This window comes from Sus scrofa, chromosome X (assembly GCF_054392235.1).
Source record: "Sus scrofa isolate SSC_HxYL_T2T_F1_AM1 chromosome X, Sscrofa_HxYL_maternal_Yorkshire_Landrace_v2.0, whole genome shotgun sequence".
In the NCBI taxonomy this organism is placed as follows: domain Eukaryota; kingdom Metazoa; phylum Chordata; class Mammalia; order Artiodactyla; family Suidae; genus Sus; species Sus scrofa.
This window is the reverse complement of record NC_139401.1, coordinates 121,351,256-121,378,304: the sequence shown is the minus strand read 5'-3', so window position 1 is coordinate 121,378,304 and position 27,049 is coordinate 121,351,256. Positions and strand designations below refer to the sequence as shown.

General features: G+C 40.3%; 1 protein-coding gene across 1 annotated transcript; it reads left to right on the top strand.

The window, feature by feature from the left end:
- The first annotated feature begins 384 nt into the window (after positions 1–384).
- MMGT1 (membrane magnesium transporter 1) lies at positions 385–12,972 on the top strand. Its single transcript, NM_001243208.1, is given in 4 exon segments — positions 385–527; positions 4,457–4,509; positions 8,366–8,469; positions 10,043–12,972. Coding segments are annotated over 4 exon segments (396 nt in total). The 5' UTR covers positions 385–448; the 3' UTR covers positions 10,203–12,972.
- Positions 12,973–27,049: the final 14,077 nt, after the last annotated feature.

The following is a 27,049-nucleotide window of genomic DNA, read 5'->3' as shown; positions in this document are numbered from 1 at the left end:
CCAGGGGTAGGGAGCCAGCACAGACCACCTTTAACACCAGCCCCCAGTGCCCCAATTCCTTTGCCCAGCCCGGAACTCCCCGCAGGCCCCGCCCCCTGCCCCACGGCGCGCGCTCATTTGCTGGCGCCCATCTTCTCCGCTTCCCCATTGATTCGCTCTCGCCTCCTCTTTGATGCCCTCTGCTCAGCTCCGCCCCTCGCAGAGCGGCAGCCCGGCGCAGGCCCGGCTCCTCGCCACTCGCGGACCTTTTTCCGTGTCGCTTTCTCCTTCTTCCCGGCATTCCTGTTTCCGCTTTCTCATGGCTCTTAGCTTTTCCCACCTCTCAGGCACTTCGCGCCCAGGGGTTCAGTGACGTCATCTCTCCGCGCTGCGCGGACACCCGCCGGTGGAGGAAGGAACGGCTCCGCCGCCCTTCGCTTCTTTGTTGGGCTGCTGCTCCTTCGGAGTCATGGCGCCGTCGCTCTGGAAGGGGCTGGTGGGCATCGGCCTCTTCGCCCTAGCCCACGCGGCGTTTTCCGCTGCGCAGCGTAAGTGCCTGGGGGACGGGGACCGCTCCCGTGCGGGACTCCGGGGGCAACGTGTGGGCGCACCCCTGAAGGGAGTGTCGGACCGAGTGTCCCGGGAACGGTCATTTGAGACCTTAGACTTTGGGGTGAGTGTGAGAAGCAGTACAGGGCTCCCCGGTGCAAGGCTTTCAGTGTGAGTTAGAGGAGAGTGGGGCACCTGGGATTGCAGCAGGATTGGAAGGGGGTGTTGGGGAGAGGGCTCAGCACGGGACCGGCGGGCTGCAGGATGGGCAGAGAGGAAGTCTATCCGAGAATTCGAAACAAGTGATGTCAGATCCAGCGTGGGGCTGATCAGACAAAGTGTCAGACTGAGGATCTCGGATGCTCACGGCCCCATGACAACTAGATGGACAACATCTTGGGCACTCCTGGGCTGTCCAGGCACACTGAGAAGTTAGGTGACCATTTGCCTCAGGGAGGCACTGTGATCCAGGGCGAAGAGCACTGAACTGGGGGATTGGAAGGCTGGTTCTTAAAAACTTGCTTTACCACTAAATCCGTGACCTTGGGCACATCATATCCCTTCCCTGAAGTTTCATTGAGGTGGATTTTAATTCGTGCCCTGTCTATGTCAAAGAGCGATAGGGAAGTTTAAGTGAAAAAAAAAAAAAGTAAAAGTACTTTATCATACGCATACAATTGTGAGGTCAAGAAGAAACCTGGAGTCCAGCAGAGGATGCAGTGCAGTCTTGAGACGGTTGATCTGTTTTGAGGTCTTCTCTCCTAGACCAGGAGCTAGCCATCTCTGGCATGTGGGCCAAATGCGGCCTCCCTCCTGTTTTTGCAGGGAGCTAAGAATGCTTTTAGACTTTTAATTTGTTTTGGAAAAAACAAAGGAATATCATTTTATGATCCATGACAGTTATATAAAATCCAGGTTTCACTGTCCATCAGTGAAGTTTTATGGGCACACAGCCACACCCATTCATTTGGGTATTGTCTGGCCGCTCACTAAGGGCAAAGTTGAGTAGTTGCAACAGATAATAATATCTGGTCCTTTACAGGAACAGTTTGCTGACCTCTTTCCTAACCTATAGAACCCATGAGGACAGAGACAATGTATATTTTGTTTATTTCTGTAATTTCATGCCTAGCACAGTGTTCTCCACTGTAGGTATTTAAGAACTTGAATGAAGGGAACAAATTCAGAGTTGACCTTTATTCCTTTCTTTGCTAGATTACTTTCCATCTTCAGGACTAAAGTAGAAAACGAAATGTGACTTCCTTCAAAGCGCCAATTGTTTTCAAGACAAAACCTTTTGTCCTATTTATTATATATAATTAAAAGGATCCAATTATTAAAATTACTTTTTACATATGTGTATTATGACATTTGTCTGACAGAAATTCAGCTTTATTAAATTTTTGTTGTGAAATTTTAGATTTACAGAAAGGCTGCAAAGATAGTACAGAGAATTACTGTATACCTCTCCCCCCAGGTTCCCCCACTGGTAGCATCTTACATTACTGCGGTGTAATGTCACAACTAAGAAACTGCCAGTGGCACATTACTAGTAACTAAAGTCTAGCTTTTCTTTGAATTTCACCAGTTTTCCCATTAATGTCTTCTTTCTGTTCCAGGAATCAATCCAGGGTATTGTATTACATTTAGTTGTCATGTTCCCCAGGCTCCTCTGTTCTGTGATAGCTTCTCAAAAACTCCAACCTTTAATGATAACGATAATAATAGTCAACATTTATTAAGTGCCTACGGTGTGCCAGGCGCTGAACTAAGCACTTTACAGGTATTATATAATTCAGTCCTACCAGTGAGGCAGATATTATTGTTATTATTGCCTTTGAAAGATGAAGAAATTGAGACACACACTGCTAGGAAGCTTGTGCAAAAATTACAGAGATGATAAATGGTGGCGCTTCAAAACAAGCAGTTTGATTCTAGAGCCTGTGTGCTGCACTGCTTGGTAAAATTCAGTCTTGAGTAATTGGTTGAAATTGCACTGTGCTTAGGTGCTAGAAGGTGCAATGATGCCCTGAGGGAGTTCAGAGTCAAGTGGAGAAACAAATGGATCAAGAAACAATCACAGTAGTCATACAGATGCTAGGCTAAAAGTAGGTAAAGATATATTGAGGCAGGGGAAGTCATTTTTCAGGTGGCAAAGGGGTTAATAAAGGTATCCAAGAGCCCCGATCAAGTGTGGTCAGTAGACCAGCATCTTGGGACTCGCCTGGGAGCTTGTCAGAAATGCAGACACTCAGACCCCGCCCCAGATCTTTGGCGTCTGACTCTGTGTTTTAATAAGCTCCCCAGGTGATCTGTGCACACATTCATTTGAGAAGCGCTGCCCTAGAGGAATTGAGGATGCTGGAGTACTGCGCCATTTCCTACAATAGACTTCAGCTGTAAATTCGTGCAGTACTAGAGCAAGGAGACAGATGACTGAGGTCCAACCCCTTTTACACCTGAGGAAATGCCTTGCTCAAGGTCGAGTTACGTTAGAGTCAGATTGGGCTTCCTGCAAAGAAGAGAAGTAGCTTGGGATTGAACGGACAGTAGGAAGTTGTCCTTATTTATGATAAATCCTGTGAGATAAAACTTCAGAAATGTCTCTAAACACATTCTCTCTTGAGAGTCAATTTGCAATTTTAAGCATGTTATGAAGTAGGGCTTGTGCAGGTTTCTTCTAGCATTGAGATTTCGCGTTTTTATGTGAGGTGAGAATGCCCTGTGGCATGTGTCACTGCAGTGGGACATCTTTATAATGCTCATGTTGGAAGGGGACCAGTATTTGCCTTTGAGGCTGTCATGCCCAATTGTGGCAGCAGGCAGCACCCCGTGTTGCTGTGGCATGCTCACCTTTGCCTGATGAACTTCGTTGTGAAAATGCCTATTGGGTATCTCACTTATCCTCCTATTATTCCCATTTTACTGTTGCAGAGACTTAGGTTGTGCAAAGATAGATACTGTATTTGTTTCATTCTCAGACACACTCCCCCTCCTACATTTTAACACTCTGAAGTTGAGATACATGTTACAATCCACGGGTGCCTTACACTGAATGAGATAAACTGAAGAGCTGGAGTTATGATCCAGGCTTTTTCGCTTCCAAATCCTGATCCATTTCCTTCATACCTTGCTGCTTCCCAAGGCTAAAGCAGTAGCAGAATTATAATTAAATCATGAAAGCAGAGAGTTCCTGTTGTGGCACAATGGAAACGAATCCGACTAGTCTCCATGAGGTTGCAGCTTCGATCCCTGGCCTCACTCAGTGGCTCGGGGATCTGGCATTACCATGAGCTGTGGTATAGGTCACAGATGCGGCTCAGATCCTGCATTGTTGTAGCTGTGGTGTAGGCCAGCAGCTATAGCTCTGATTTGACCCCTAGCCTGGGAACTTCAACAGGCTGCAGGTGCGGCCCTAAAAAGGAAAAAAAAAAATCATGGAAGCAAAAATTGGTGTCCAGGAATTTCTCCTCTTCCAACACTGCCCCCGCATATTCTCGCAGGAAAAACATGTCCACACCAGTATTACTTTGTATTATGTGATGGTGGTGCTACTTCAGAGTTGAGATTTTCTGAAGACATAGTTTTTAAATAATTGTGATTTCTTTGACCAGTTAGTGAAAGAATTTCAGAGAATTCTAATTTTCCTGTAGGAATCATGAAAAATTATGTTTAGGTGTTTCTTCCTCATATTGGCTCACTTTTCACTCTTCTGTTTTATGAGGTGACAAAGCAGGTCATGATGGGAATAAAGTAGTTTAAGATCAGACTGACCGCCTTAGAAGATAGAGGGTTTTGAGGAATCTGGGATTAGCATTCCTTTTTGTAGCATATAAATCAGCTGCTTCTTTGGTACATTGATTTGCTTGCATTTTAAGAAAAATGGGGTACAATTTCCTTAATATACTGGTATGCTTCTGGTTTATAGATCGTTCTTATATGCGATTAACAGAAAAGGAAGATGAATCACTGCCAATAGATGTAAGTTGGTCATTTATATTCCATTAAATTATATATAACCGAATCGCTTTGCTGTATACCTGAAACGAATACAATATTGTGACGTCAACTATACTTCAATTTTAAAATATATATATATATATATATATTTTAAAAATTAGGAGTTTCTGGAGTTCTCTCGTGGTGCAGTGGGTTAAGGATTTGATGTTGTCACTGCAGCAGCTTGGGTTGCTGCTGTGGCGTGGGTTCAATCCCTGGCCTGGGAATTTCCACATGCCTCAGGCACAGACAAAAAAAAAAAAAATTAACCACATAGCTTATAATATTTTTTTTACTGCTTTTTATTTTCTTAATTTTCCAGACATGAAGTAGCATCTGTTATCTACTTTTTGTCCCTTACTGTAAAACCCAAAGATTTGGAAACAAAACATGTCTCTATTTGGTCTCCAGAACTTAGTTTAAATAGTCTTTCTAGGAGTCCTCTGGTGGCTTAGTGGTTAAGGATATGGTGTTGTCACTGCTGTGGTGTGGGTCAGATCCCTGGCCTAGGAACTTGTGCATGCCATGGGCGTGGCCAAAAAAAATACATACATACATGCATAGTTCTTTAAAAAAAGTAGTCTTTCCTTTTTTTTTTTGGTCTTTTTGTCTTTTTAAGGCCGCACCCGCAGCATATGGAGGTTCCCAGGCCAGGGGTCCACTCGGAGCTGAAGCTACCAGCCTACACCAGAGCCACAGCAATGTGGGATCCAAGCCATGTCTGCGACCTACACCACAGTTCACAGCAACGCCGGATCCTTAACCCACTGAGTGAGGCCAGGGATCGAACCCATGTCCTCATGGAGGCTGGTCAGGTTCGCTAACCACTGAGCCATGACGGGAGCTCCAAAAATAGTCTTTCTTTCTTTCTTTTCTTTTCTTTTTTTTTTTTTTTTTTTTTTTGTCTTTTTAGGGCCACACCCACGGCATATGAAGGTTCCCAGGCTAGGGGTCCAATCAGAGCTGAAGCTGCCGGCCTATACCACAGCCACAGTAATGTGGGATCCAAGCCATGTCTGCGACCTACACCACACCACACGGCAACTCCAGATCCCCAACCCACTGAATGAGACCAGGGATTGAACCTGCATCCTCATGGATGCCAGTCAGGTTTGTTAACCGCTGAGCCACGACAGGAACTCCAATAGTCTTCTTAAAGTTGCTCCGTCCATAGTCTGAGACAGACTTAAGTTGATTACTTGACCTTATTTTTTAAGAAAAGTTCCTTTTCTATGTAAATTTTAAAAACAAGCAAAACTGGAATTCACTGGTGGCTTAGCAGGTTAAAAGACCTGGTGTTGTCACTGCTGTGCTCAGGTAACTGCTGTGGCATGGGTTTGAGTCCTGGCCATGGAACTTCCACATGCCGTGGGTGCAGCCAAAAACAAAACAACAACAAAAAACCCAAGAAAAACTAACAAAACATTGTTTAGGGACATATACATAAATGGTAAAACTAAAGAAAAACAAAAAAGTGCTTTTTTTTTTTCTTTTTAGGACTTCATCTGTGGCATATGGAGGTTCCTAAGCTAGGGGTTGAATCAGAACCGAAACTGCCGGCCTGCACCACTGCCATGGCAGCATGAGATTTGAGCTGCATCTGCAACCTATGCTGCAGCTTGTGGCAACGCCAGATCCTTAATCCACTGAGCAAGGCCAGGGTTCAAAGCTGCATTCTCATGGATACTAGTCAGGTTTTTAACCTGCTTGCTGAGCCACAAAGGGAACCCCAGAAGGGCTTTTTTTTTTTTTTTTTTTAAGCAAAAATGATATGTGAGCTTTACTCACTGTTTTTTAAAAAATATTTATTGGATTTTAAAGCATAAAAGTCATAAGTTCTTTGTAACTTACAGTAATCAAACAGTGTCAAAAGTAAAACTGACCCCATAAATTAAAAAAAAAAGACAAACTGACTCCATTGCTCACAATTCTATGTCTACTCCCAACAGTTTGGAGTGTATAAGTAATTTAGTTTTCTTCTATAAATAAATAACGTTATCTTTATTTATATAATTTTACCTAATCAAAACACACAGAGGTTTTCTTTAAAAAAAGGTTATTATATGTAGTGGTTTTATAAATAGCTTTTTATTACTTAACAATTTATCTTGACATATTTTCACTACAACTTATAGATTTACCACATCCTTGGGGTTTTTTTGGTTTTTTGTTTTGTTTTTGTGGCTATGCCTATGGCACACAGAAGTTCCTGGGCCAGGGATTGAACTTGTGCCACAGCAGTGACCCAAGCCACTGCAGTGACAGTGCCCAGTCCTTAACCTGCTGGGCCACATGGGAACTCCAGCACATTCTTGTTAATGATGCCTATAATTGCATTGTGTGAAATGGGTCTTGGTACACTGGTGGTGGGTATGTAAACCAGTATAACATATGACATTAGATTCTAATTTGGGAAGTTAGAATAAATAGCTTGTGGCTAATTTTGACTTTGTCCATAATTAAAGAAATGGTAGATGATGTGGTTATTAACCCCGCCTATCACCTTTGTTTTGTGGTATATGCATGCACACATATACACACATATACACATTCATTTATATCTATTTAAAATAACTTTCTTCTGTTTACAAATTGGAAAATTTGAAAAAATATAGAAAATCACAAGAAAGGAGTTCCTGCTGTGACACAGTGGGCTAAGGATCTGGTATTGCTGCAGCTGTGGTGTAGGTAACAGCTGCGGCTCAGATTCACTCCCTGGCTTGGAACTTCTGTATGCCACAGGTGTGGCCAAAAAAGAAAAGAAATTATGCTTGCAGTCCCATGTTGGTTAATATCAAATGTTGCACGTTTTGACTTGTGCAGCCTCTTTGGAGCACGGTTTGGGATTAGGTAATGACGTCGAGTTTGGGTATACTGTACACTAGTGATTGCACGCCCACGTGCCATGAGACTTCCACAGAGATAGCCATCCTGCCGTAAAAGTCACAGACAGGAAACAGCCCACACAGTCGTCAGCAGTGGAAGGGATAAATTGTGGGATTTTCATATGATGAAATACAATGAAAATGAATGGACTACAACTATATAGTACAACAGGGAGGAATCACACACAAAAAAGCTCAAAATGGGAAAAAAATAAGCAATATGTGTCTTAGAGGTACATACAGAGCTGGTAAAATTATCAATGAAAGCAAGGAACTGATGACTACACAACCAGGGACACTAGTTAATTGGGAGGGAGGGTGAAGGATATAGTTGGAGGGGGACACATGGGCCCTGAGAGCTCTTGGTAATGGTCTGTTTCTTAAGCTGGATAGTGGGTAAGGGGTGTCCTTTTTATATTCTGTGATACATTAAAACATTCTTAGTTGCTCTTGGAAGCAGATAGTGGTTGCTTACTGATTTCTGAATGACATGGTACCTGTTTTTGCTATTTGAGCAAACACCAGAAGTACTTTTGCAGCTGATCCATAGAACTTAAAGAAGATTTTATTGTGTCTGATTCCACATCATGTAAAGTGAGAATTGGGAGTTCCCGCTATGGTGCAGTGGGTTAAATGTCTGACTGCAGCAGCTCGAGTCACTGTGGAGGGGGCGGTTCAGTCCCTGGCCTGATGCAGTGAACCCAGTGAAAGGATCCAGGGTTGCTGCAGCTGAGGTGTAGGTCGCGGCTATGGCTCGGACTCAATCCCTGGCCCAGGAACTTCCGAATGCTGCGGGAGCAGCCATTAAAAACAAAGTAAGATAAAGTGGCAGTTGTCTCCTTTATAGGCTCTGGGAGAAACACCTGTTAGAGGCTAGAAAGAAATGGAGAGAAAATTGCCACTTTTTATAATAATATTTGTATTGTTAGTAATGTCAATTTTTGTACTCACAGATAGTTCTTCAGACACTTCTGGCCTTTGCAGTTACCTGTTATGGTATAGTTCACATTGCAGGGGAGTTTAAAGACATGGATGCCACTTCAGAACTAAAAAATAAGTAAGTCTCTTGCTTTTCATAGGCATTGAATTTCATGGGGGGGGTGCTTCATTTACATAACTTAAAATCTGTTTTTCTGGTACATAAAAGTTGGTTTTGTTTTTACATTTTAATTATGTACTTTGAGTAATGAGGTAAAAAAATTTGAGACAATGTTTGATATAATAGGAAAAATAGTGAAGTGACAGATATTGGCATTAGAATAAGATGTTATATTATGGTTGCTTAAAATTACTTGTTCGTTGGTAGGTTGGATGGATAGATAGATGGAAATAGATATAGTGGACGATACTCCCACAGGAATTCCTCCTCCTTCCTTCTTTCTGCCCCTCTCTCCCTCTCCCCTCCCCCACCTTCTTCCCCCCCACCCCCTTCCTTTCTCTTTATATATTCTTGTCCCAGCTTAGTCTTTGGAAGATTAAGGGGTTTTCTGTTTCCTCTATCACTTGAACCTAGTCTGTGACATAAGCATCAGCTCTCAGGCCCTTTTCTATTCCTGGACTAAAGTATATTTGCTCTTCTGCTTTCCTTTTTCCTCCTGTATGTCTAAGCTATTTTCATGAGCTTTGCTTGGTTTTCTTTTCCATATTTCTTACTTTCGTAAAAATCATCCTTTAGCTTTGTTCAATTCCATCTCTGGCCTTTATCCACCTTGATCCTAGAAATTTTAACACAATGTTTCCTTAGAAGGATTCACAACAAACATTTATGTGTTAGAGGAAATTCACCCCCTTTTACTTTTTAGTTTACATTTTAAATAGTCACATCTCAGGCTTCCCATTTTGTGTGGGGGAATGCTTGGATTTTCGGTGGGCTGACTGAGATTTGAGTATTTATCGAAGGAAGAGTTCTCTTTGTTTCCAGGAAATTAATATTTAAAAACAAGCCAACAGCAAAAGCCATACGCTTAGGTGTGAACTTTTTTTAGACTACATATATCTCACTGGAAAGAAGAAAGGATCCTCCACTATCACCACCCACTACTGTTCTTACAAAAAGTCTACCAAGAATCACAGGCAAGGGGCCAGGAAAGAAAGAAGTAAAACAGAATGGCATTAAGTAGGTGGTAGCAAAATACATGCATTTAGTAGGTGGTAGCAGAATATATGAGTTTGGACAACAGTGGGTAAAGAAGGGCCAAAAGGAATTTTTCGTTGTACTTGAAAGATTCTTGGAAGACTGAGCTGCGAAATGATCAGATGGCTTGAATAGTGAGGGCCAAATGAGACTAATCAAAGATACAACCTCTGTACGGTTTTTTTAAGGCCTGTTTGGCATGGGCTCGTGTTAGATTTACAGAGGTGATGAAAGTTGAGCGATTATTTGTTTTCATAGGCATCTTGGAAGGAATGCCTGAATTTAAAAATTTTGAAGTTTTTATGTTGCTTTTCCAGGTTTCTAGTACAGGAAAAAAGTGAGACACAGTATGATTACCAATTATAGTCGATTGTATGGATTTAAACTTAGTTAAAGATATAACCCATAGCGGATTCATAATTCATTAGAAGCCTGCTTATTTTCAAATAGGCTTTTATAAAGGTTTGTCTAAAATTGATGCTTTTTTTCTTTTAAGGACATTTGACACATTAAGGAATCACCCGTCATTTTATGTATTTAATCATCGCGGTCGAGTACTGTTCCGGCCTTCGGATACAACCAATGCTTCAAACCAAGATGCATTGTCCTCTAACACATCATTGAAGTTACGAAAACTTGAATCACTGCGTCGTTAAGATTTTTACAAATTATAACAACAGGACAGGACACAGAGCTGGAATATTGGAGTTTGGGGTACAAAACACTCCCCCCATCAGTATTTATATTGATCTTTCAGACCTAACTAAAAAAAGTCTATGACCCTTGTTTGTACACTGTTAATCAAATCATTAATGCAGTATAAGTGATCTGTGAAATGAGTCTTTGATCTTTCAGAGAGGATTCTTTTTTTCATTGAAAACAAATTCACATTTTTTTTTTGTAAAAGTCACTGTTTTGAGCACATTTCTTGGGAAAATGTTGATGGTTTTGTAATTATTTATTTTCTTAGATTTCTTTTCTTTTGCACTACAGTTTTGAGGATCCTTTTGGAAATAGTGTGACTACTGCATTTTGCAGCATGAATGATGGTAAAATGGTCTTCATTTCTTAACACCCAACGGACTTCTCTAAAGAGACCAAAATGGTGACTTCATCAGCTTTCCTTATGCCCCCTACAAAGTGGCTCTGCTTCAGCAGATACTCGCCAGTTTTTAATTTATCCGTGATTTCTCACCCTACCCCGCTCCCATATACCTCCTAACATCAGCTGTCTTGTTTCATCACTTCTCTGGGGTTCTGTGTGCAGTGAGCAACTTTCGTGTCAGAAATCCTTTGTCATAACAAATATATTTAACAAACTCGATTTGCTGTAAAGCTACTTGTGTTCTCATTTATCTGTAAAAAAAAGTCCCTAATTGATTATGTAGTGTGAGAATAGCTGAAGATAGACCAAAAAGACCATTCATGAATTAATCATCCTGCCTGTGTAGAAGAATAGTAATCACTGAGGAAAACTGATACTTGTCATTAAGCCAGTTTAACTTATTCAAAGCCTCTGTTACTTTATTGCATACTAAACTAGTGAATTAGTAAAAATAAAGGAAACTTTCTCATTAAAGGTAGACTTCAAAGGAATTGGGCCAAATATGTTCTAAATATTTGGAACTAATATTTTTAATTAAAAAATTAAGGTCATTTAAGAAATTTTCATAGCTTCTGATTTGCAGCAGGCTTAAGAGTTTTCCATCTTCATTGTATGGTGCGGAAGGTGAGGATGAGGGTACAGCATAGAATTTTTTTAGAAACAGGGATCTTAGTTTTAGGGAAATTTGGCTGGCTCTTTGATCTGCAGGAAGCTAAACATTTCTTTGTAGGGAATGTTGCTTTTGCTGAATCGTGCAGGTATGAACACCGTGCTTTTGTTGAACTGTATAGGTGTAAAGGGAATAACTATGCAGATTTGAAAAGGAAATATGCTTTAGTCATAAGATGCCCTTATCCTTGATGGCATTGAGTTTTTATCATTGCTTAGTTTTGTTTTGCCAACCCAGTCAGTCTATGCAACCCTGCCTCTGCCCTCTATGGAGAACAAACTTAGAAATCTGTTGAAAACCTAAAATAATTTAGAAACAAGTTTTAACATGTGAAGTCAGGAGCTAAGTGGTCATAATTAAGTCAAAATTATGTGTGTGAGAAACAAGCTCCTCGCATCAGGCTTGTCTACCGTTTCCTCAGGTATGACTTCATTTGCAAGAGCCTCCTGTTTTCTTCTCTTTTGGGGCCTGTCTTCCTTTCCTAATATGTTTTTATGGTAACTTAATTGAAATGTAACTCACGTACCTTACCATTCACCCATTTAAGGGGTACGGTTCAGTGGTTCTGTAATATATGCACCAAGTTGTGCGACTCTGTGACCGTATGACCACAGTCAACTTGAGAACATTGCCATCAGCCTGGGCCCTTTAGCCGGCACCTGTCATTTCCCCCCAGGGCCTTTTGTCTCAATAGATTTGTCTGTTCTGGTCATTTACTATGAATGGATTCCTACAGTGTCTGGTCTTTCGTGACTGACTTCCCAAGGATGGCTCTGTTCTATGTGGAGGGAGAACTTCTCATCTTGAGAACTGGGATTGCTGTGAAGGGCAGGGGCTGGTAAAGGTCAGTAGATGTAAGGAGCGAAGGGCAGATGCCTAAGAGGTTTCTTAGTCTTAATGCTGAATAGTCCTTCCTCAGAACCAAGCATTCATGATACGTTACTGCTTTTAATATTTTGTCTGGTCTCTAGAATGGATATTGAAATCTTTGCCTGCATGGTCGGGAGAGTCTTGCTAAGTAACGATGCCAAATAATGGGGCAATTAATTGACATAGCAGTTTTCAGTTGTGTCTAATTATTCAAGGAGCTTGTATACCTCCGGTCAGGTGAACTTCCCAAATGTTTCAGTTTCCTCCGTGAATTTCTGCTGTCCTTTTCGAGTATGTACCACAGGATTTGGGTGATCTGGGTACATCGTAACAGTGCTAAAGGGATTAGGTTCAGGTCTTTAGTCATCATACGATGAGACAGCACTAAGGTAGTCCAAAAATGTAGTGATGTGAGCTGGTTAAGCCTGCAGTTGACTGTGATTTCAGTGACATTCAGAAGCGTGTACTATTGAAGGCGCTCTAGAATATAGGAAGACTCACTCGATAACCAGGGAACCAGCCCAATGCTGTGGGCTAGTGGGAGACTGCAATGCTCTGTAACTCCCTAATGACTGTTTCCTAAGCATTGTGGCTTATTTTTGAGTGGCATGACAGCATCTCCCTGGTTGTATGTGGCCTGTTTCCATGATGTATTGAGTAGTGTTGTTTGTTGTGAGCATCGATGCCTGTAACACCAAGCTAAACACATTCTTTTGGATATGTTTCCTCTCTTTAAATGACCTTGCCCTGTCCAATAAATAAATGATTGTCTCACCCTGTTTTTGGTAGTGGTTTTTTTTTTTGTTTTGTTTGTTTGTTTGTTTGTTTTACTTTTAATCTCATCTTCTGCTTCTCTGTCCCCAGAAAAATGTAAGATCTAATTTTAATGACTGTATTTTTTGCAATGTAATGCTGTTTTAATAATGGATACTTTACTTTTCATTGTACATGTAAAGTCTAATTGCAATTTTATGGTTTTTTTAGAGTCAAAGTAGAATGTGTAATCTCATTTATATTTATGAATTATCAAATGCCCTTTGGAGTATAAGAATATCGGTCCTTGAGTAGCAGTGTCTAATCATTCCATCACAAGTTTGTTATATAGCCGAACTGCCTTTACAGAGTGGCACCTTATATTTAACAAGAAATCATGATTAAAGCATCAGGGGGCAAATCTAAAGTTTCATGAAAATCCAAGGGGAAGTTCTGGTTTGCAAAACTTGGTACTTGTCTGTAGTATTTTGAAAAATAGCACGACCAGTAATCAAAGCTACATAGGAATATCTCAGAATAACCTACTAATCAAGTATTCTTTTAAAAGGAAAAAAGAAAGATAATATATGCACATGGCAAAAAAATCAGATGGTACAGAAAGGCATGAAATTAAAACTTGCTCCCTTTCCTCCTGCACCTAATACCTCTCTCCAAAGGTAACCAGCTTTAAGTGTCTTGTATATTCTTTCAGGAAAAAATATCTGCCAGCAAATATATACTTAAAAAGGTTTTACATTAATGGAGTCAGACTGTATAGACTCTTCTGTACGTTGCTTTTTTTGCTACCTGTGTCTTATAAGACCTTTCTGTATCAATATATACAGAAATACCTCATTCTTTTTAACGACTGTGGTATTTTAATATATGGATGTGTTTATAAATGTTTGAGCACTGATGAACTTTCAGGTTGTTGGCAGTATTTTACTCTTGCTAAACCATACTGCAGTGAGCACACTTGTACGTATAATGAGATGAAACTAAACAGGGTTCGCGCCTGGCAATAGAATTGCTGGGTCAAAGGATAGTTTTCATTTTCAAGTCAGTAGTTATTGCCAAACTGATCTCCAGAAATCTTTGTTGACGTTACTTCTGCATATAATGTATAAGAATAATTACTTATGAGGCCCTTTTAAAAATTGGATCATCTGAAAGTGAATAAATGGTATTTTGCATCTTAATGAAGCTATAATGCATTTTAATGAAGGAGATGGAACACATTTTCATGTTTATTGGTTACTTATATTTCATTTTCTGTGAACTGTGTGGTCATGTTCTGTTTTCTAGTAGATGATTTGTTTTCTATTGGTTTGTATGAGCTCTTTGTAAGCTAAGAAAATTGGTCCATTGTCATATGTTTAATAATATTTTCCTGAGTTTTATTTATTCATGTAGTTAAACTTATCAGTCTTTATGGCTTCTGGGATTTGTGCCTTCCTTTAGAAAGGCCTTCTTTACATTTAAGAATAAATTTAATGTATTTTTCCAGTCCTTTTAAGTTTTTTTTGTAACCTTTAAATCTTTGATTCATTTGGAATTTCTTTAGGTGAAAGGAGTGAGGTAAGGTTTCAACATTTTTCTCTTCCAAAGAGCAATCTGGTTATCCCAACCCTATTTATTGGCTTTTTTCCACACTGATTTGAAAAACTGTTCCTCATACATTGTTTCCATATGTATTTAGATTTGTTTCTGAACTCTGCAGTCTTTTTTTTTTTTTTTTGTCACGCCCACAGCATGCAGAGGTTCACAGGCCAGGGATCAAACCTTGAGCCACAGCAGTGACAATGCTGGATCCTTAACTGCTAGGCCACCAGGGAACTCCCTGAACTCTGTAGTCTTTTGCAATCTTTTAATTGTTTAAAATTAGTATACATTTTCATATTTGGCATTGCTGGTCCATACCACATTATTATTAATTTCAGGATTTTTTCCCAGTTATTCTTGCATGTTTATATTTCCAGATGAACTTTAGTATCATTTTACCCAATTCCAAAATCCTACTGATACTTTTCTTAAAATTTTATTTTGAAAAATTTCAAACTTACAGAAAGTGTGAAAGAATAGTTTGATGAGTGTCAAAATACTTTTCACTTAGATGCATCATTCCTAACATTTTGTTACTTTTGCTTTTGTTCTCTCCAAATGTGCTTTTTTCAAAACCCTCCTGAATTGTTTGTGGCGAGTTACAGACCTCATCATCATGCTTCATGACATCATGACATTCCTAAATATGTCAGCGGAGAAGCATTCTCCCATTTAACCACAATACCACTCTCACACTTAAGAAAATGATGAGCCATTCAATACTGTTCATGTTCAAATCTACCCACGTGTCCCCAGAATGACTTGTATCGCTGCCCTGCCCAAGGTTCACAAATTACGCTGGATACTTTGTTTCTCTTTTAATAGTCCCTCTACCTCCTTTTTTAAAATGGTATTTTCTAAATAAACTTTATTTTTTAGGACTCATTTAGATTTACAGAAAAATTGGGAAGATGGTACAGAAAATTCCCACATAGCCTGCCTCTGTTTCACCTATGGTTAACATCTTATGTTAGCGTGATACATTTACTAATAATCCTTGAACCAATATTGATACATTATTATCAACCAGAGTTAATAATCAGATTTCCTTAGTTTTTACCTAATGTCCTTTTTGTGTTCCAGGATTTCATCCAGGATACCGAATTACATTTAGCTGTGATGTCTTTAGGCTTCTCTTGGCTGTGACAGTTAATTTTAGACCTCCCTTATTTCTGGTGACCTTGACATTTTTGGGGAACACTGGTCAGGTATTTTGTATGCTGTTCCTCTACTGGGGTTTGTCCAGTGTTTTTATCACTGTTAGACTGGGATTATGTGTGCCATGGTGATCACACGAAGGACACACATTTATTAACATGTATTATCACTCTGGATGTTGTTAGTGATCACCGGAAGCAGTGCTTGTCAGGTTTCTCCACTGCAGAGTTAACCCCTTCCATGCTGTCCTCTTTGGAAGGAAGTCACTATGCACAGCCCTCACTTTCGGGGCGAGGTGTGATGCTCCACCTCCTTGAGGATGGAGTATCTAAATCAATTATTTTGAATTCTTCTACAGGGGAGAAGAAACTTTCTCCCCAGTTTATTAATTCATTTGCTCTTTTATTTATGAGTTTGGGCTCATGGATATTAACTTTATTTCATACTCTGGGTTATCATGCAATGCTACTGAATTTTGTTGTTGAAATTGTTTAGGATGTTGGTAGCTCTTTCATTTGGCTCCTACATCCCTTTGACGTTATTCCCATTGTTGTGGATTTTTTTTCCCCAGCACTTCTTTCTGGCACTACTTGTATATTTCATTCCCCAGTCCTATGTCAGCCTTTTCTCCAAGAAACCTGGTTCCTTTTACTGAGGAACAGTCTTAGAAACCAAGTTCTGGGCCCTAGTTGTGCTCAGCTGCTGCTGAAGTTTTGTAGCTTCAAGGCTGACAAAGCAAGGAGGTATATGTGTGTAGACTAACCTGTGCATATATGCATTATGTATAAATATTTCTATATGTAACATCTGTATTTCTATTAGGTGAGAGACAAGTTCATACTGATGTTTGATCCATCCTCGCATAAATCATTTTAACCTCCTCCTCTTGCTTATCTGTAAAGTCCCACGCCAGCACTGAGAAGCCTGATTTCCAAAGTGACTTAGGTCAGCACATGCCCTCCCCATTCTCTTCAGTATGTGTTTCAAATGTTCGTAATAGAGCTCATCTGTCACATTCTGCATTCTATCCTGGGATTCCCCTGACATAAAGGGTTTTTTGGTTTTTTTTTCAATATACATCATTTTCACTCTTTGTGCTCTAAAGTCCAGTGCATTTTGACAAATCATAATGTTATATGTCCACAATTTCATTATCATATAGAAAAAATTCACAGCCCTAAAAATCCCTTGTGCTTCACACGTTCAACCCTCTCTCTCCTTCCCCCGAGCCCCTGTTCACCGCTGATCTTTTTACTGCCTTCATGGTTTTGCCTTTTCCAGAATGTCATATAGTTGGAATCATACGGTATGTAGGCTTTTCAGACTGGCTTCTTTACCTTAGCAATATGCATTCAAGTCTCCTCCATGTCCCTCGGTGGCTTGATAACTCATTTTTGGTATCTCTGGACAATAGTTCATTGTATGGATATTTCACAGTTTGTTCATCCATCACCTATTGAAAGACATCTCCAGTTTTTGATGATCATGAAACAACACTTGCATGCAGGTTTTTGTGTGGACATAATTTTTCCAATTAGTTGGGTCAATACCAAGGTGCATGAGTGTTGGATCATATGGCAAGATTACGTTCATCTTTATAAGAAACTGCCAGCCATTTTCCAAAGTGGCTGTACCATTTTGCGTTTCCATCAACAATGAACGAGTTCCTCTTCCTCTGCATCCCCTCCAGCAACTGGAATTTTCAGGTTTTGAATTTTAACTATTGTAATAGGTATGTAGTGATATCTCATTTTAATTTATAGTTCCCTAATGACAAATGTTGAGCATGTTTTCATATGCTGATTTGACATCTGTATTTCTCTTTTGGTGAAATATCTGTTTAAATGTTTTGCATAATTTTTTTCCTTTCTTTTTTTTTTTTAGGGCTGCACCCACAGCACATGGAAGTTCCCAGGCTAGAGGTCAAATCAGAGCTGTAACTGCCGGCCTACAGCCACAGCCATAGCAATGTCAGATCTGAGCCGTGTCTGCGAGCCACACCACAGCTCGTGGCAACGCTGGATCCTTAACCCACTGAGCGAGGTCAGGGATCAAACCCTCGTCTTCCTGGATACTAGTCAGGTTTGTTACCTCTGAGCCATGATGGGAACTCCTTATTGTTGCGTTTTGAAAGTTCTATGTGTATTTTTTTTCTTTATTATTTTTTGCCTTTTTGCCATTTCTTGGGCTGCTCCCACAGCATGTGGAGGTTCCCAGGCTAGGGGTCAAATTGGAGCTGTAGCCACCGGCCTACGCCAGAGCCACAGCAACGCCAGATCCGAGCAGCGTCTTTGACCTATACCACAGCTCACAGCAACGCCGGATCCTTAACCCACTGAGCAAGGCCAGGGATCTAACCTGCAACCTCATGGTTCCTAGTCAGATTCATTAACCACTGAGCCACGACGGGAACTCCCATTCTTTGTGTATTTTGAATACAAGTCCTTTACAGATGTGTGTTTTACAAATATTTTCTCCCAGTCCGTGGCTTGTCTTTTCACTGTCATAATAGTGTCCATCACAGAGAAGTTTTTTAATTTTAGTAAAGCCCAACTTAGCAATTTTCTCTTTCATGTATTATGCTTTTGGTTTTAAACTTGAAAACTCATTTCTAAAGCGATCTAGATTTTCTCTTACATTTTCTTATACAAGTTTTATTGTTTTTAATTTTACATTTAGGTCTATGATCCGTTTGGAGTTGTTTTTTTGTGAAAGATACAAGATCTGTGTCTAGGTCTCCATGTTTTTTCATATGGACATCCAGTTGTTACAACACCATTTGTTGAAAAGACTATGATTTCTCCATTGAATTGCCTTTGCTCCTTTGTCAAAAATCAGTCAACTATATACGTGTAGGTCTATTTCTGGGCTGTCTGTTTTGTTGATCTACATATCTACTCTTTTACCAATATCACACTATCTTGATGACTGTAGATTTGTGTTAAGTCTTGAAATTGGGTAGTGTGAGTCCTCCTTTGTTCTTGTTTTTCAGTATTGGATTGGCTATTCACGACCTTTCATCTTTTTCTATAATGCTTTAAAATCAGTTTGTCGATATCTACAAAATAATTTGCTAGGATTTTGACTGGGATTGCTTTGAATCTACAGATCACACTGGAAAGAATTTACATCTTAATATTGAACCTTCCATTTTGTGGACACGGAATAATATCTCTACATTTACATAGATCTTGTAGTTTTCCACATGGAGATCCTGTACATATTTTTTTTTATTTTTATGTATTTCATTCTTTTGGTGCTACTGTAAATGATACTCTTTAAATTTTCAGATTCCAGTTTGTCATTGTTGGTATTTTAGAAAGCAATTGACTTTTGTATATTAACCTTGTATCTTACTCCTTGTTGTCATTATTTTAAAAATTCAGGAATGGATCTTGAATTTTATCAAATGAGTTTTTGGTATTTATTGAGATAATCATGTTTTTTGTTTTCTTTTACCTATTAAAATGGTGAATTTATAAGAATAGATCTTCAAATGTTGACCCATCTTTGCGTTCATGGGATGAAGCAAGTGTCCATTAAAGATAATAGCTTGCTAGGATTTTTGGCTTTTATGATTTTCTTTAATGTTAACCCTGCTTTTATAACCCTTTCTTTAAACCACAGCTTCACTGGTAAGACTAGAATTCTGCTAAAAGTTGGTTTATTTCTTCTTTGGTTACTGAATTCTTTCTCTGCCATAATTTATATGCCTTTCTTTTTGCAGTATAACATCGTATAATGTAGTGTTTGGTCCATACAAAAATGTATGGTTCATATGTGTAAGATGAAGCTTAACAAAAGGGACTTGTGTAAACTTATGTCAAATTTAAAAAGGAGAGTATTACCAATACTACTGCATCAACTGTTTCTGTTATGTTTAGTGCTTTTTGTGTATGTGTCCTCTTTAAGAAATAGTTTCCTATGTTTAAAGTCTTCAAGGTATTCTTCTCTAATTTCTTCTAGAGTCTTAATTTTTTTCTTTCACATTTAAGTACTTAATCAACCTGAAAAAATTTTTTGCATATGGTGTGAGGAAGATATCGAATTGCATTATTTTTCACATAGATTGCCAGCACCATATGCTGCAAAAAGAAGTATTCTTTTCCCAACAATGTGCAATGACACCTTTGAAACGTATCACATTCCCATACATGCGTGAAACTATTTCCGGGCTCTGTTATCCTATCTCATTGTTCTATCCGTGTGCCTCTGCATCTGTATCACACTGTCTTAATTACTAAAGGTTAAAAATGAGTCTTGAGATCCCCCTAACTTGTTCTTCATGTTTGTCTTGGCTATTCTTGGGCATTTACTTTTCCATATAGACTTTGGAAATCAGCTTGTCAAATTCCATGAAAAAAACCATTGGAATTTTGACTGTAATTTAGCTAGATTTATACATTAAATTGAGGGGCAGAGGAAGTGGACACTGAGTCTTCCTGTTTATGGTACAGCTCTCTAAGTCTTCTCTGATAGCTTTCAATAAAATTTTATAATTGCCTACTGGTATTAGACATATTTAGTTATATTCATTCCACATACATATTATCTCTCTATATATTTATTTCATAATATACTATATGTATATATTCCTATATTTTTAATATATATATCTCATAAAATTTACAAGTTTTTGTAATAGTTTAAAAACTTACATTTCCCGAATTTCTTGTTCCTGTTATATAGAAGTAAAATTAATTTTTGTGTGTCAATTTTATATCTATTCTCTTTGTTAAATTCTTTGTAGACTACTTTGAGTTTTTAGTTTAGCCAATTAACTTACTTATCTTTTATTATCTTAGGGTGCAAGCTAGGGATTCTTGTAGTGCACTCTTGAATAGAAGTGGTGATAGTGGACATCCTTGGCTTGGTCTTGATCTTACAAGGAATACTTCTAGTTTTTCACCACTGGGGAGAATGTACAATCTAGATTTCTGGTAGATTCACTTCTTAACAAATGTTTTTAATTTCATCCTCATGAATAGTCGCTGCATTATATCACTTGTGTTTTCCACATTGATTAGGCTGTATGATTTTCCTCCTTTATTTGTTAATACAGTGTGCTGGTTATCCACGTCTTGCCTCTCAGCTCCAAATGTATCTGTTTGGCCTAATTGTGAAAATGTCTGTTCCTTTCATTTTTCTTATAACCATTGTTACAGAAGTTTGTCTGTAGAGGGCACCAGATACACTGCAAGGGGAAAGTTTTGCTTCCTGGTTCTGGGTCGCTGGCACAGAGGGCTCCTGCTGGGCACCCTTCTCCAGTGCCAGCCTTTGCACTGCACACAGCTTCTCCAGAGCCGGCTGGTGCAGGGCAGAGGCCAGCAGCATCCTATGACCAGCAGCTTCCCCTGACACCCTCTCCAGGCAGTAATATACATCAGACTGCTTCTGGTGAAACATCTCTGTGTACAACATTCTCAGATACCCCAGAGGCAGATTTCTAGAAAGTTCCACTGGTGTGGTACCACAACAACTTTACCACTGTTCTCTGAGTCGCTTCTAGTCTCCTCTAAGAAGGTCAGGATTTCAACCCGTGGGGCGGGGGAATACTTTTCCTCGGTACTTTAGCACTACCCTGCCAGGGGACTCTTTCTTGGGTGTTCTCAGTCCAGAGGGTGGTACTGTTCCTTGGGTGATCTGTCTCGACCCTGGGAGCAGGAAGACTTCCTTGGTCACTATACATCAGCCGTGGGGTAGGGACCCTTCCTTGGGTGACTGTCTCAGCCCTGGGGGAGAATTTCCCTTGGCGCTCGCTCTCAGCTGTTGATGAAGGGGCTTTCCTAGGAGGCTCTACTTCAGTCCATTGAGGAGGATCTCTTCCTTGGGAGATTGTCTCAGTACTGAGGGAGGACTCTCCTGGGGTGCTCCCCATCTCAGCCACGCTGGGGGAAGGGACTTCGCTTGCTGGCTTATCAGCCATGTAGTGGGGGGTCTTTTCCTTGAATGCACCTTCTCAGGCTTGAGTTTGGCGCTGTTTCTTAGATTGTTTCTCAGTCCTATGACGAGGAACTCTACTTTGGGTGCTTTATATTAGCCCTGGAGTAGGGGCTCTTCCTTGATGTTCTGTCTTTGCCATGGGTGAGGGGTGCTTTTGTTGAATGCCCTGTCTCAGCTCCATATAGGCAGGGAGAAGCTCTTCTTAGAGCCTTCTATCTCTGCAGTGTTAGAGGAGGGGTTTGTCCTGGGGTGTTTGATCTTAGCCCTAGAGACAAAGGGATTCCTTTGCTACGTCTCTAATCCCAGAGGATAGATTCGTGGCACCTCAAAAGCTCTCTGCTACACACTGAGTCACAGCTGGGCCTTTCCTACAAGATCTGGACTTCAACTCTTTTGGGGGGAGGGGTTCCTCTTAAGTTCCCTCTAAGCCCTGGAGAGGAATTCTTATCAGGTACTCAAGTTCAGCCAAGGTGCGGCACTCTTTCTTAGGTGTTGATGTCAGTCCTGGGGGCCGAAGTTCCACTGGGGGCCCTGTCTCAGTTGTGTAGTAGGAGGGCTTTCCTTGGGAGCTGTATCTCAGCCCTGGTGGGGACAGTCCCTTAGGTGCTCTAACTCAGTCCTAGGAGTGGTACTTTTCCTTGAGTGTTCTTTCTAAGCCCTGGGGGGTGGCTCTTCTTTGGAGCTCTCAGTCCTAGCTGGGATGAGAGAGACATAGCTGTCCTCATGGAAACATACATGAGTAGCATGTGCCCACAGAACACTCATTGGTATTAAGCACAGAATAGGCAATGACCCTTGTCTAACAAAAACTAGACATAATTATATTCCACCTTACCCCAATCCTCAGTTAATTAGAATTTTCCTTAATCTTTCTGTACTTTGGTTTCCTCATTTATAACAATGAGGGTGATAATCACACCTAACTCACATGGCTCTGCAGAGGATTCAATGAGCTAATATAAAGCATTTAGAACAGTACCTGGCAGGTAGTAAATGCTCAATTGTTTTCACTCTCTTTGTACTCTTCTAAGAAATGCAAATGATATGGAAAAATTCTTTACCATGATTTTATTCAAATAATGGGGGGGCATAGTCTTTGGTTACCCTTGGATGAGAACAGCTTAAAGATAACCTTCTATAATTCTGGTCCTTATCCTCCCAATTTGAAAAGTACCTCTCTCTACCCAGCACCTTCGTGGACATATTTGAATCTCCTTGTGTTTGGGGGTGGGGGGACTCAAGCTACCCTACCCTTCACCGTCTATGTGTGGCGTTGGGTAAAGTAGTAGTCAGCGTTTGTTAATGATGAGTTTAAAGCATTAAAAGGACACATAAAAAAGAATGATTTTTCCTAAAAAGGGTTGATGCAGAATGACCTGTACTTCTTCAGTGAGTAATTGTGCATTTGTCCCTTTGCATTGATGAGAGCCACTCTTTCCCCAAACATTCTGATCAGTCATGGCTGTACCATGTTTGGCTTTGGACAATACTTTGTATTGTAACTTCCTTATTCCACTTAGACTGGATTAAAATTAAGTCACATTTCTGGCATGAGTGTTTCTTGGGGGATGGCAAATTTTTGCCCCATTATTAAAATCATATTAAGGGTGCAAATACATGATTGTATACATCCTTGAAGACTTTCCAATTTTGCCATGGTTGTATTTTTGTCATTAATAGAATATGTTGATCGCTTTTTTTTCAGTGAATGATGACTGATGAAGCTGATGAGTTTGCTGCTGGCCTTGAGAACAAAATGAAAAGTCCTAGAGACCCCAACAGTCCTTCCTCATCTAAGAGAAGGTAGAGTATGGCTTTGCTGTTAATGAAATAGGAAGGAAGTGGTAATTATGTCTTTGAGGAACAGAGAGATATGACCATGGTTGCAAGTGGAAGTGAAAGAATCTAATAAGGTGCAACCATTCGGAGTTGTTGCAAGAGTTAGAAAGATGGATCGGGTTCCTGAGGCAGAAGGTGATGGGCTCAACAGGAAGCTCGGTCTGCTCACATTCTGCCTGTCTCCTCACCCTGCTCGTGCTCTAACCCAGTGCAGTCTGGTTTCTGCATCCTCCACTCCACTGAGACTGCCATGTCAAGTCCTCAGGGTCCGCTACGTGTTGCCTTTAACTATCTCAGCAGTGTTTGCCACAGTTACTCGCTCCCTCCTCCGTGGAAACCTTCTTGGGTTTCCGGAAACCACATTTCCCGGATTTCTTCCCTGTTCGCTCATACTTCTTTTCATTCTTTTCTAGTTGTGTCTTTTCATTTCCACCACTAAATATCAGAAGGCCCCAAATCTGGAAACTGGGCCTTCTTCTCTTGAGTATACTCTCTCCCTAGATGATACCACATAGTCTCGGGGCTTTAAATATGATGTGAATTCCAACAATTCTAAATTTACACCTCTGGACTATAACTTACTCTTGAACCCTAGACTCAAATTGAAACTCACATATGTAATCTCCACTTGCATGTCTAAGAGACATTTAAAACTTAACCCATTTCATGTGTTTAAACTGAACTCCTGAACTCCCTCCCCTTCTCTGAATTTCTCTGTTTTTGCTTTTGTTGTCTTTGCTTTTAGTGTCATATTCAAGAAATTATTGCAAGTTCTTGAATGCAGTGAAAGTCCAGTGTCATGCATCTTTTTTTCCCTTGTGTTTTTTTTCCAGGTGTTTTATAGTTTTAGGTCTTACATTTAGGTCTTTAATCCACTCCGAGTTAATTTTTGTTTATGGTGTAAGATCAGGGTGCAACTTCATTCTTCATTTATGTGAACATACAGTTTTCCAAACACCATTTCTTTGAAGATGGTCCTTTCTCCATTGAGCAGTCTTGACACCCACAGAGAAGAACATTTGACCATATATGTGAGGGTTTATTTCTAGGATCTTTATTCTATTCCATTGGTCTATTTGTGTGTCTTTATGCCAGTAACACACTTGTTTTAATTACTGTAGCTTTAATAGAGGAATGTAAGTCTTCCAATTTTATTGTTTTTCAAAATCTTTTGTCTATTTGGTATCCCTTGAGAGTCGATATGAATCTTATGATTAATTTTTCTGTTTCTGTAAAAAATGCCATTGGGATTTTGATTGGGATTACACTGTACATCACTTTGGGTAGTGTGGACATCTTAGCAATATTAAATCTTTCAGTCTAGGATCATGAGATGTCTTCCCATTTATTTGTGTCTTCTCATTTCTTTCAGTGATATTTTGTAGTTTTCAGCGTACAAATCCTTCACCTTGCTAGATTTATTTCTCAGTATTTTATTCTTTTTGATGCTATTATAGATAGAATTGTTTTCTTAATTTCCATTTCAGATTGTTCATTGTTAGCATATAGAAATGCAACTGATTTTTGCGTGTTGATTTTGCATGCTATAGCTTTCCGTGAGGTTTCATTTTATAATCCCATGTATATTGTAACCTCCTTTTCGTATGCCTCACAATGCCTTGTACAACACAGGCGTTTTAGGCATCTTTTGCTTAAAGAAATGTTTGTTTATTTTCAGATTTAAGAGAATATCCAGGACCTTGAGAAGGTACTATAAAAATAAATTCCCATCATCGCAACAAAATTAACTACAAGTCAAAACATAATCCCATCAGAACAATCAATGAGAAACAAAGACAAGTTTGCTGTGCTGTAGGATGGTGCTGGAAACAGCTGAAGTTTCCTAGACTATGACACTCAGAGGAATTGCCTTCCAATGGTTAAGAAAAAGTAGTGAACCTTTTTTAATGTTATGATTCTCTGTCAGCAAAATCTGGCTTTGGCCCTAAGAACTTTTTTTTTTTAACTTTTAGGGCCGTACCCACGGCATATGGAGGTTCCCAGGCTAGGGGCGAATTGGAGCCACCACTGCCAGCCTACACCACAGCAATTCAGGATCCGAGCTGCGTCTGCAACCTACACCGCAGCTCACAGCAACGCTGGATCCATAACCCACTGAGCGAGGCCAGGGATCAAACCTGCAACCTCATGGTTCCTAGTCAGATTCATTTCTGCTGGGCCATGACGGGAACTCCAGAACTTTATTTGAATAGTTTGCTTGCTTATTTATTTGTTTTCCCTTGGAGGAGGGGTGTGTCACTAACTCATCAGGCTAAATACTATTACGGCCCTGGTTTCTGCAGCAGGTCGCATTGCTGATGTTTATAACCACTTTCCTTCAATACCCTTGTCCTCAGCCAGCACTCAGCTCTTCATGGTTCTTTGCCTGGGAAGATGACTTAACATTTTTTCCCCCACACCCACAGCATGTGGAAATTCCCAGGCCAGGGACTGAACCACAGTAGTGACCCATGCCACAGCACCATCGTAGTAACCCGTGACCTGTGCCATTGCAGTGACAAGGCAGGATCCCTGTGCCACAAGGGAACTCTGCAACATTCATTCTTGAATGCTTTGGCCATTAGATAGTCTGCCTCAATTAGGTTATTATAATTATCCACTGACTTCCCCTCTCAGCTTTATTGATAAATAAAAGTGTGAGATATTTAAAGTGAGCATTGTGATGATTTGATGTACATACACTATCCACTGACTTTCATCACAGAACTTGGGAGTGTCAAGAAGCTCTCTAGGTATATCAGACAGTCCTCCATGGCCCCTTTCACAGTTGGAAATCAACTTGCCTTTGGTGGTCAGGTTAAATCCCCCCAGCCAGGACAGTGCAGCCTTTCTTTGCCTGTTGACTGAGAGGGATGGGAAGTCCAAAGTAGTCAGCTGGAAGCTTCAACTTCCCATTCAGTGGAGTCACTGTTTTATCCCATGGTGAGAGCACTTCTTTCTTTAGAACTAAGACCCCTAGGTCAGAAGAGCTAGCGCTCTTGTCGGGACAAGAAACAGAAGTTTTCTTTTGTACCGCTGGGGGCAATAATCTATACACCTTGATTGCAGGACCCACGAATCCATTCGATGGGAGAAATAGAACCATATATCTAGGCATATAAATGCTTAGATAAAGCACTGCCATCTCTTAGAGGCCTTGGTCCCAGCCCCTCAAGTTATTAACGTCTCGCTGAAACATAGGTAAGTTTTCCACAGGTCATTTCGCATCAGGATGAGGGGAACATAACAAGAACACTGACTTCCATGGACACTGTGCTGGTGCTGTGCTCGTTTCCTGTGAAATGGGCTCCTGTTTAGAAGTGATGCTGATTAGAATACCATGATGGTAAATGAGACATTAAATCAATATTGTTTTCTCAAAAGCACTCTAGGTGGAAGGATAATCCATATCTCGAATGCCTACTTGTGTGCAGACAAAGCCCTGCCCCTGCCTTAAGGGAAGTGGTCCTGCCACCTGGAGACTGGGGCCGTATCAAGGGCTCAGCGTTGCTCTCTGCTTTTTGTGGTTTGGGCCCTCAGCAGTGTGTTATAGTGAGACCAGC